This window comes from Pseudopodoces humilis, chromosome 3, assembly GCF_049639895.1.
Source record: "Pseudopodoces humilis isolate 2021_Gansu_Grassland_sample_001 chromosome 3, ASM4963989v1, whole genome shotgun sequence".
In the NCBI taxonomy this organism is placed as follows: domain Eukaryota; kingdom Metazoa; phylum Chordata; class Aves; order Passeriformes; family Paridae; genus Pseudopodoces; species Pseudopodoces humilis.
This window is the reverse complement of record NC_142202.1, coordinates 111,101,430-111,112,783: the sequence shown is the minus strand read 5'-3', so window position 1 is coordinate 111,112,783 and position 11,354 is coordinate 111,101,430. Positions and strand designations below refer to the sequence as shown.

Here is an 11,354-nt window from a genome sequence, read left to right as displayed (position 1 = left end):
GCAGAGAAGCAGAAAACGAGGCTGAGCCTCTCCCTCTCCCCATACCCAGCATGCAAATCCATCCTGAGCAATTTCTGGAGCAGCAGAAGGTCAGTAATTGATTTGGAGACCCGAATTTCTGACTGCATCACCACACAAACGTGCTTCCCAGCCCGGCTGGCAGCTATGCAGCTCCCACTGCAGCAAATCAGCTCGGAATACCAATGGAGAGGGGAAGGAGCACTCTCTTTCCCTGACAGAGGAGAAATGGGGAGACAAAAACCTTTCCATGCTGAATTAACCCAGTTTTGTCGGGGGTTGCAACCCCCCTTCCCTGCCTCCCTTCACTCTTCAGAGAGAAATGCCTGTTCAGGGCTCCCTTGCTGGGGTAAAAGGGAACTGGGAATGCTGGAGGAGAAGGAGGAGGAGCAGGGGATTCACCTGGGCTTGTTTTTAACTTGGTCTGGAAGCTGCTGGCCTTGGAAATGATGCTGCTGTTTCAAAAACCAGAGTGGCTCTGGTCCTTCCCACTTCTCAGCCCCACAGCTCAGGCATCCTTTGGGAAGCACTGGGAGCACTGAGAACCTCGTTCCAGGGATGAATCCATGGTGCTGTGGTGGGGAATGGCTGCTCCTGGCCCAAACAGCTCATCTCCCTGCCTGGATTTGAGCAAAAACCTTAAAAACCTCTTGGTTCCTGGAGAGCTGCATCCTCCCCAGGGACTGTGGAGATTCAAGGAAGGGATGAGAGAAATCCACGCAGGGTTGGTCTATCCATAGGAATTGAATCTCACTCGGGAAAACCTCACACGGATGTCAGAAGCTTAAAAGTGGGGTCCAGGCTGAAGATGAGATCCTCCAAAATGAGATCCTGAGGAGGCAGGATCCCTTCCCTCTGAAATCCTGAGTGTGCTTGGCCTTTGCCATGACAGGGATAATCCCAGCTGATGGGCCAGTAAAGGCTCTTGGAATGCTGCCCCTCATCCTGCAGGACCTGGGTGGAGAACCCTGGATTAGTGCAGGGTGATCCAAATCTCTGGTTTTTGGGGTTTGGCACCTGAACTCCACAACCTCAGAGTACAAAGCAGCTGCCCACAGAAGTGATGGTGTTGGGAGATTTTGCTGCAGTTTTAAAAAGTTCAGAGGGCACCTAAGCCCAGTTTTGTGGGTTTTAAGCCCAGCCTGGCTCCTTACCAGCTCTGGATGTTGCAGCAGAGGAATTGGAGGAGTAACTCAAGAGCCACTATGGGAAATCCAGGAATAAAAAGCAATGTAGTGCCCAGAAGAGCTTTGGGCACTGGGGTCTCCAACCCTCATCAGCCTTACCAAAATCAGCTCCTGCCTGCTTCAGGCTTGGAGTTTGCATGTCTGTGGAGCTCCAAACCCCACAGCAGCCAAGAGGGATTTCCTGGGATACAGCCAGTGCAGGATGAGCACTACATGGAGCAGAGAAATATCCAGGAACACAACTCAACAGCAGAACAAGACCAGCACAGCTATTCTTTTTTTCTTCTTTAATTATGTCCTTTCTTTTAAAGAGATCCACAGTGATGCAGGGGACAGATGGGCTGGGCGAGCTGAGACCATTCTCTGCCCCCCCTCACCCTCGTCTGTACAAAGAGATGCTGCAGGGAAAGGGAAATATTTGACTGTTTGGGATTCTGAGGAAAGAGAAACTGGATCGTGAGGCAGCAAGCAGCTCCTTACTCAAGCAGAGGTTTCTGTGGCGTGGATGCAGCCCTCCAGAGGGGCTGGAGCAGGGGGTCCTGGAGGCAGGTGGAAGGCAGGATGGAGGAAGAACATCTGCATCCTTTTCAAGCCTGCGCCCTTATCTCAGTCCCACAGCCGAGGGTGTTTCAGAGGAAAAAGGTTGTTGGAGGGGAAGCTTGGGAGGGGAGAGGAGGAAACCTCCCTGGGAGACAGAGGCTTGGAATGCTGGTGTAAAGCAGGTAAAAGGGATTGGGGAATGAAATATGCCATGGGGATCCATCTTCTGACAGTGGCCCTTGAGGTGTTATTGCAGTTCCAGAGATGCCTTCACCTGCTGTCCCCAAGGACAGCCAGCACGGATCTCCTCCCTCCAGCCTGCCCGTGCTGGCACCGGCTCCTGGGAGCGGCAGGGCTGTCCCTGGGCATCCCCTGTGGCCACCGAGGCTCCGTGGAGGTGGGACAAGGTGGCTGAAGGTCACAAACACATCAGACAGCCCATGGGGTGTGCAGCCCTACCCCAGAGCGTGGACATAAAATTATAGAACCTTTGAATTATTTAGGGCGGAAAAGACCTTTGAAATCGTGGAGTCCAACAGTTCCCCCAGCCACCACTAACCCATGTCCCCAAATGTCACATCCACATGGCTTTTGAACACATCCAGGGGTGGTGACTCCACTCCTTCCCTGGGAAGTCTGTTCCAATCCTTCTCACAGAATCTCCCTGCACGTCAACAGATGTCCCAAAAAGTGCTACAGGGAGTGAGGGAGGGTTACAGGCTGCTGAGATATTTGTGTATTTTATATTTTTCAGACTGCTGAGTAGTTTATTTTATGTTTTATATATTATCTGCATTTTAAGGATTTGTGGGTTTGTTTGTTTGTGTTTGGTTGTTTTTTTTTAATGTATAAATCCATGTCTAAGAGACTTGCAAGCATGAAAAGACAGTCTGAAGTGGAGGAATACTGGAAATACTTTATGTTCAAAAAGAGCTTTAAAATCCTTGAGTCCAACCATTCCCCCAGCACTGCCAAGCTCACCACTAACCCATGTCCCCAAGTGTCACATCCATCCTTCAGATCCCTCCAGGGCTGGGGACATCAGCCTGTTCCAATGTCTGACCACCACTTCAGTGAAGAAATTGTTCCTAAAGTTCAATATAAACCTCCCCTGGCTCACATTCAGCTCCAGAGCCTGGCTCTGCCCCTCTGGTCTGCTCAAGGAAACATCCTGAAAATGAAAATGGGGAAATGAAAATGAAAATGGAATGTTGTGGGGAGCCAGCCCCCACACAGGGGCACGATCTGGGCAGCCCTGCAGGAGGGCACGGCCAGGTCTGAGCCACAGGGACATCTTTTCCCAAAATATCTCCTACCAGAGAATTTTGGCCCTTTGCTCTGGCGCATCCACTGGGCAGATGGTGGCAGGACATTGCTCAGGTAGGGAGGCAGCTCCTGCATGCTCCAAATCTTTCCTTTTCCCTCTTCTTCCTGGCAAGAAAGGGGCTGATTAGCACAAAAATCCATGGCAACCCGGCCAGCAGCCTCGGAGCCAGCTCCTCGCTCCCTCCCCTGCTCGGAAAGCCTTTGTCTGCTGCTGGCACATCCCTCAAGCCCTCGTTTTTTGCTCTCCTGGATTTTGGAGGGAGAAACTTTGCACTTCTCTTTCCCTCTGGGCAGAGCTGGCCAGGGAACAGAGGATTCAGGTTTCCCTCCTGCCTGTAAGAGACACTCGCTCCTTTTCCTATTCCCAGGTAATTTCTGAAGAAACCAGGCAAGGGATATGCCCTGAGGATTCAGGCTTGTCCTAAAGATGAGTAAATACCCTGGACTGATGCCCCTAAGGAGATTATTTCCACCTGCAAACAGTACAGGGGGGGAAAAAAAAAATATCAGGCTGTGACTGCAAAAATCTTTTCAACAACCACCTGGCAATTACAGATCAGGGTGTTCCCCTGGGGGAAGACCCTATAAATAATAACAGTCAGGCGTCCCCTCCTTTGGGGTTAAGGGTGTTTTGGGGCAGTGAAGCAGCATTTTTTCCCTCTGGGTCTCACAGAACATCCTGGCTCAAATTAGCCTGGAATCCAGTCTGTGCCTTGCCTGAAATCTGAAAGTGCAGCCTGCTGAGGATAAATCAATGGGAAAAGGGGAGTTTTCCTTTCCAAGCAGAGCCGGGCTAGAGGGAATCCCCCCAGATCCTCTCTGATCCCTCTCACCGGGCCCACTCCACACATGAAAACCATTTTAAAAGCAGCCCTTGAACCCACCCATTTCCCTCCCTGCTGGAATCAGCCCCCGCCGTGCGTGGAGCCCTCCAGGTACCTGGACAGGGTGAATTGAACCTTTCCATCCCAGACTGGCAGAGATTCCTGCCATTCCCCCTGCTCCCCTTGGCAATCACTCCGGGAGACCGGCGTGAGACCCCGAGGAATCCTGAGCTGGCAAGAGCTTCCCAAATCCTGTCCAAGCAGCCCCAAACCCTCTGGCTGGTGCCAAAGTGATGGCAGATGACCACAGCTGCAGGAGCATCGTCCCCTCAGCATCTTCGAGTGAAAACGTGGGGAAAAAAGGGCAATTCTTGGCAGTGGGGGCTGGGGCAGGGAATTTTTTGAGTGCTGCAGGAGGACCTGGGATGCCTGGCACGATCCACTCAGCGTTCGAGTGGTCCTGCTGGAGCCTGTAAAGCTGGCTCTGCCTAAAGATAATTCCGAGCCTGCAGCCCGGGCTGGCTGCAGCCCAGGCCGGCACAAAGAGGGCTTTGTGCGAGAGGATGCTCCAGGGGCTGGGGCAGAGCGGCTCTCGGGGGGTACTGAGGGCCCGCAGACAAAACGGGGAGAAGCTCAAAAGGGACCTTTCTGTCTTTGCTGTCCGGGAGATGGAAGGGGAGCTGCACATCGGGATTAAAAAGCCGCAGGTGATCAAACCCCAGCGGCCGCGGGGCGGTGAAAGGGGAACAAAGAGGCTCAGGGGGGAGCAGAGCAAACACTCCACGGGGATGTGATGGGAAAGAAAGGAGCTGGGAGGCCGAGCTGCCTTGGCACCTCTCGGATCTGCCCGGGCCGAGCTCATTGAAAGCCGTGTTCCTGCCGGGTTTGAGATGATGCGGGGAATGAAGCGTGTCCCTGTGTCCTTTACACAAACACGGGGTGCTCGGGTGTGTGCGGAGGGGGAGCCTGGAAATGTCCCTGCCATGGCTGGAGGATTGGAGAGGAACCTCTGGCAAGGGCGAGAGCTTGGCTCTGTTCAGAGTCACAGAGTGGTTTAGGTTGGGACACTGGAGGTCACCTGGTCCGAGGTTCCCCTAGAGCAGCTTACTCAGGGCTGTGTCCAGGGGGCTTTTAAAAATCTCCAGGGAAGGATAAATGCAGAACTACAGGTTTGGGTTGGAAGGGACCTTAAAGTTCATCCTATTCTCACACCCTGCCATGGGCAGGGACACATTCCACTGTTCCAGGCTGCTCCAAGTCCTGTCCAACCTGGCCTTGGACACTTCCAGGGATCCAGGGGCAGCCACAGCTTCTCTGGGCACCCTGTGCCAGGGCCTCACCAACCTCACACTGAAAAATTTCTTCTTAATATCTAATCTAAACATCCCCTCTTCCAGTTTAAAACTATTTCCCTTGTCCTGTTACTCTCTGCCCATGTAGAATGTTGATCATCCTCTTCTTCATAAGCCCCTTTAGGTCCTGGAAGGGGCTCTGAGCTCTCCCTGGATCCCTCTCTTCCCCAGCTCTCCCAGCCTGGCTCCAGAGCAGAGGGGCTCCAGCCCTTGGAACATCTCTGTGGCCTCCTCTGGACCTGCTCCAGCGATTCCATGGCCTCATGCCGAGCCTCCAGGGGTGGATTCAGTACTCCAGGCTGGACATCACAAGGGCAGAGTAGATTGACAGAGTCCTTGGTCAGTTCCTGTCCACATCCACCAGAGTCTGACCTGCTGTTCCTAAAGGAGAAGGAGCAGAGCACAGCTGGGGTCAGGGTGAGGCTTTCAGAGCTGTGAAATAAATGGACTTGCACCTGGAGAGAGGCTTGAGAAGCTCTAGGCTGAGGACATTGGATTTCAGGAGAGTTTACTTCAGCTTTTTGGGGAACTCTGAGGTTGTTATGAAGGGAAGAAGGTGTCCAGGACAGCTGGCTGATTTATTTTTAAAGAAAACTCATTCAGAGCTTGGGAACAAACCCTGCCTTTGCTCATGAAAATCAGGAATTTCAGCACAAAGCCTCCTTGGCTAATTAAGACACTTCTTAGTGAGCTGAGCTGTTAAAAGGGAGCATACAAGAAATGGAAATAAGGAGGGGAAATGAAAGAGGAGTGCAAATGTAAGCCTGGGGTACTTAGGGATGAAAGCTGGAGGACTGAGGACCAGCTGGAGCAGAGAGTGGCCAGGGATGCTGAGAGTGACAAAAAAAGGGGGTTTGCAAACGTTTTAACAGCACATTTCAGGGAAAATGTGTGTGTGTTGTTGGATGGGGGGACAGCCTCACAAAGGCTGATTATGGGAAAGGTTGAATGCCCTTCTTTGCCTCAGTTTCTGTAGGTCAGACTTGCTCCAAGCTTCTGCACATAACAGCAGTGTTTGGGATGGAGAATAACCAGCAGCTGGGGAAACGAAATTTTAGGGGCTGTTTAGTGAAATTAAATGTATTTGCATCCATGAGGCTGGTTGGGAGTGCTCTAATGGAGCTCTGTGGTGGAATTGTGGGGATGCTGCCTGTCATCCACCAAAAAACTCCTGGTGTCTGATCTCTGCCCTCCCTCAGGCGTCTCCAGGATTTATACCCACATTAAAAAGGGGACAAAGGAGGATTTGGAGAGCTCTGGAGGTCAGCCCCATCTTTAGACCCTAGAAAAATCATGGAGCATTCTGGGAATTAATTTCTGGACATGAGAAGACCAGAACTCACAGGCTCCAAGTTCAGCTCTCTGGATAAGGTGCATAAGGTGCTCTGCAGAAACAGAATTCCAGGGAATTCCCGGGAATTCCAGCTGAGAGGAAGCACACAAAGCAGTCAGCCTTTCTTCTGTGGCAGTAGCTCTGAACAGGGCCAGGCTGGTGTTTTGAGGATGTGAGGAAACCCCTCAGGAATCAAGCCCTGGTGCTAAATCCTTTCCTTCCCTGCCAGAAGTGGGATGGAATCATGAACAAGGAGGCAAATTTCACCTCACCTCGTAGCACGTGGCAAATCTCGAGGTTTCTAAAGATCAGTCCCTTCCCTTGCTCATCCCAAAGCTGGGATGGGAAAATGGTGAAAAACTCCAAAAAGGGCTTTTCCCGGGAAATATGGCCAGGTATATACAGCCAACGTTGGGCTTGAAGTGTTCCTTTTAGCTCAGGGCAAGGGCTCAGCCTGGCTCTTGTGTGACACCCTGGCTTTTCCCACACAGCAAGATTTTTTGGTGGCTGTTTTTTGCCCAAAGGAAGTGTTTCCAGGAGCACCACAACCTGCCATCCTCCACAGAGGTGCTGGAGACTGCAGCTGCTCCCTGCAGAGCTCCTGGGACATCCTCCCTCCGCCATCCTCTCCTCCTGCATGGCAAGGAACATTCTGATAAATAATTCCCTTTTTTTTTTTTGGCTGATTGCATGCTGTTACTAGGAAACCTCCTGGCATCCCTGGGACTGCAACTCAGAGCAGGCTGGCAGCTAATGGAGATAATTAAGATTTTACAGCCACCTTTCTGAACGAGCTGGCCACCCCTCCCTCTGGGGGTCTCAGAGGGCTGGGGGCCCTTTTCTGGGCTGAGTGGGCTTGGAAGAGACCCAGGGAAGGAAAAACAACCTCTTCAGGACTTTGCTGGTGTCCATGCTGGGGCTGTGTTGGGGCTGGGAGCAAACCAAAAGCAGAGGGGCATTTCCAGGTGCTGGATTTCAGTGTCCAAGGGGACAACAACCCCGAGGCAAATCTGGGAGCTTTCATGGGTCAGGGACATTCCAAAGGTGTAGTTTGGTGTGGCTGCTGTTTTGTAATTAATAATATGGACTTGATCAGATTGGGCACTTGGTCTTAGGCCACAGGATGGGTCCTGGTTGCTGGTGAGAACACAGCTCCTGTTTTTCCCATCCAAATGAGTGATTCCACTTCTGGGGGAGAGGTTTGTGTGTCACAAGCCAAGAAAACTTCACTTCTACAGCCTTGGCTTAAAAATGCACTGGGGAATTGTCCCTTTGCAAGATTCCTGAGTCCTCAGTGATTGCTGTCTGTAAGAAAGGACTATTGCACTCTGTCCTGGCTGAGTTTCCTCAGCTCTGTGGGGGAACTGAACAGCACCAGGGTCACTGCTGTGCCCAGGATTCCAGCTGGTACAAGCCCAGGTCTGTATGGTTAAACCCTCAGCAGCCAGGCTGGCAGTCTGGGGTGACCCCTGGCTCCCACATCTCCTGACCCCATCCTGCTGTTGGAGGCACTGCTGGACCCTCACCATGCCAGGAACCTCATGGAGCAGGCAGAGCCCACCCTTGGCAATCCACCTGCTGGGATTGGCAGCCTGGGAAGGGAGCAGCACGCTCTGAAAGGCTGCTGCCTTCCCAGGATGCGACTGAGAGAATTAAGAACTTGATCCCTCTGATCTGGTTAGAGGCCTTGCAACAGCCTTTGAGTTTTAATTCACCTGCAGAGCAAGATTTTCTCTAAAACCCCAGCCCCAGCAGCTTCCAGGGTGGTGAAGGACGTGCTGAGCCTGCCCACAGCTGGGAGCCCAGGAGCTGCTCAGCTGCATCTCCAGCTCAGGCCACCCCAAACCTCAGCTCCCACCTTATAATCACAGCACAATCCCTCCAATCGTCTCTCTGGAGTGGCAGGAAGGAGCTGAACTTTTCAGATCTCCACAGGGCACTGCCAGCAGCATTCCTGCTTCCCACTGAGCTCTCTCCTCGGCTACCCAGGCTGGGAGCAGTGGAGGGCAGCTCCCTCTGCCCCCCTGAGCAATCCCTGCCCAGGAGAGATCCCCCCCATAGCACATGGCATTTCTGGAGCAGCTCCTTCCTGCCCCCCATTGCTCCTGGGAAAGGCAGACAATGATCTAAGAATGCAAAACTCCTGAAACCCCTCCAGAAAGCCGAAATTTATGAGCAGCCTGTTCCAACTGGCAGAGGGAAATTGTCAGTGGAACAAAAACATTGTGTAATAACCTCCCTCCTCCCCCTCATCCCCCTCTTGGGGGGAGCTGAGGCAGCCACAAGGGAGAGGGGGGATCCAGGGAAGGAGCAGCGGTGAAGCACTGAGCATCCTCACGGGATCACAGAATGGATTGGGTTGGAAGGGAAAATAAAGATTATCTCGTTCCAACCTTCACCTTCCACTACCCCAGCCTGCTCCAAGCTCTGTCCAGCCTGGTCCTGGACACTTCCAGGGATGGCACAGCCACAGCTTTGGCACTGCAGACCCCTCTCGGTGGAGGCCCCAGAACATTTTAAAACACATTTAGGTGTTGAGGGCAACAGTGACCAGAATGGTTTGTCTGACAGCAAGGAGTCTGTAAAATCCACCTTTTGCAGCCAGTCCAGCTCTTGGCTGCTCTGAATGACGGGTGAATGAAGGTGGTTTCTTGATCCTTCTTCATAAAATAGTTTGAAAATATAAAAGAAGAAAGACTGAAATCAGGAGTTTTCCCCATATTCAATTGTTTACTTTAAATTCCACATTTACATTTCCTTTTAACTTCCCAGCCATTGGAACCTGGGGCTCCCAGGAGCGAGTGTGATCACCCAGGGCTCAGGAGTGTCCCGTGCCTGGAGAGCGAAGTGCTGGTGCCAATCAGCTTCCCAGATTTCCCAGGTCCCAGGGAGATGAGGGAGGGTTTTAGGAATGGTTTGCACACCCTTGGGTGCTGCTCCTCCTGCACAGCTCCTCTGGCCAGCATCTGGTTTATAAGTGATGCCAGAGGGGTGTTTTCTCCCGGGTTTTGGGATGTCTCACTCCCACGTGTGCATCCCCTCAGACTCGGTTGTGAAACGTGCAGCGGGGGAAGCGAGTCTGGCTCCGGTTCTGGTGTGGAGCCTGATGCCTCCTCCTTGAAATCCCTTGTTTTTTCCTTCCCCCTCCTCCTGCCTGCCTCGATCTGAAGGAAAACCCACTCAGCAGACAGTGTCAGGCTGTGAAATAAACTGGGAATACTCCAGCTGGGATTTTTTTCCCCATATATATCCATATCTATGTTATCTGTATCTATAAAAAAGGTTAAACTGTGAGAGTTGAAATCCTCTGTAGCAGAGTCAGCCTGAAAATTCAGTCTTTGAATCCTTAAATGTGTCACCCCTTGGCTTTCCTGGTGAGAGGAGACCCAGTGTGGCATTTCTGTGACAGTCTCCACTGAATTTAATTAAGGTTTTACGGGGGAGGTTGTGGGAGACCTCGAATCACTCACCGATTACAGGACAGCAATTCCCAGTGCCAAAAGTGTCAGGAATTAGACACTTTTCTGGGAACAATGACCCTTTTCATCATTTCTGCTTTGGGGCTGTGACAGAGGAGCAAGGTCCTGTCCATTATTAGGTTGTGGCAGCCCACGCCAGGGAGAGCAGCCAGCTGATCATGAATTAAAATGTGCAAAATTGCCTTGTGCTTCCTCTTAATTGACCCAAAGGAAGTAAAAAGGAAAAAAAAAAAAAAAAAGAAATCTGGGAAAATTAATTTTTAACTGATTTTTTTCATGGTAAGAAAATGTAGAGCTTTGGACGGACTAAAACTTCAGGGATTGGGTCTAGCTGAAAAAGAGAAAGTGGAAAAGTTTTATTAAGGCTCCTTCAAGGGAAATTTTTTTAACAGTTAATAGTAAAACAATGTTTGAAAGAAAATGAAGTGTTAATGTCCTGGCTGTTATTAAAATTTTTTAGAACCATTTTTGTAGAATCCCAGAATGGTTTGGGTTGGAAGGGACCTTAAAAATTATTCAGTTTCAACCCCCTGCCATGGGCAGGGACACCTTCCACTATCCCAGGCTGATCCAAGCCCCATCGAACCTGGCCTTGGACACTCCCAGGGATCCAGGGGCAGCCACAGCTTCTCTGGGCACCCTGTGCCAGGGTCTGCCCACCCTCACAGGGAAGAATTTCTTCCTAAGCAAAGAATTCTAAACAAAGTGTTTAAGTTGTGAGTAAAATAAAAATTTATCCAATTAAAATGCTAGACTGATTCCACCCCCCCTCCCCCCACCCTCCCAGTTTAAAATTTGCATTGAGCTTTTGGGAACAAGGAAAAATAATCTGAAATTTTATCTTCCAGTTAGCCTGGAGAAATCCACAGTCCTCCAGCCTGGCCACCTAAATTAAAAATGCAGTTAATTATTCCCATGGATTAGTCTGAAACTGGCTCTTCCTCTTCATGAGGAACGTGTCTCACTGCTGGGTGGCTGAGGACAACACTGGAATCAGCGCCCAGAAGATTCCTGCTTCCAAGAGATGGAGCAGCAGCCACTGGTGCTCCAGATGGAGATGCAGCTGGCCCATAAAAAAAGCATTTTCAGGATGGACTTCTGCAGGACCAACCTTGATTTCCACCAGCTTTTGTCTCCAGGCTTCTGGGAGAGGGAATGTGGCTGCAAGCCACAGGAGAGGAAGCAGCACTCGAGGGTTTGAATCATCTCGTTGTGGACAGCTGAGACCTGCAGGCTCCTCTCTGGGAATTTTGTGGTGGGAACAGTGACCTGTCCTCATGTTTCTCAAATCTGAT

The 11,354-nt window shown here is 51.3% G+C and overlaps 1 protein-coding gene across 1 annotated transcript in view; it reads right to left on the bottom strand.

Moving 5' to 3' along the window:
- Positions 1-2,760: 2,760 nt before the first annotated feature.
- FAM167A (family with sequence similarity 167 member A) overlaps positions 2,761-11,354 on the bottom strand; it is a 28,601-nt gene continuing 20,007 nt past the window's right edge. Inside the window, exons 3-4 of the mRNA XM_088053888.1 lie at positions 3,062-3,176; positions 2,761-2,916 (exon numbers count right to left, since the gene is read on the bottom strand). Coding sequence (XP_087910014.1) covers positions 2,834-2,916; positions 3,062-3,176 — 198 coding nt within the window. The 3' untranslated portion in view covers positions 2,761-2,833. The remainder of the gene's footprint in view (positions 2,917-3,061; positions 3,177-11,354) is intronic.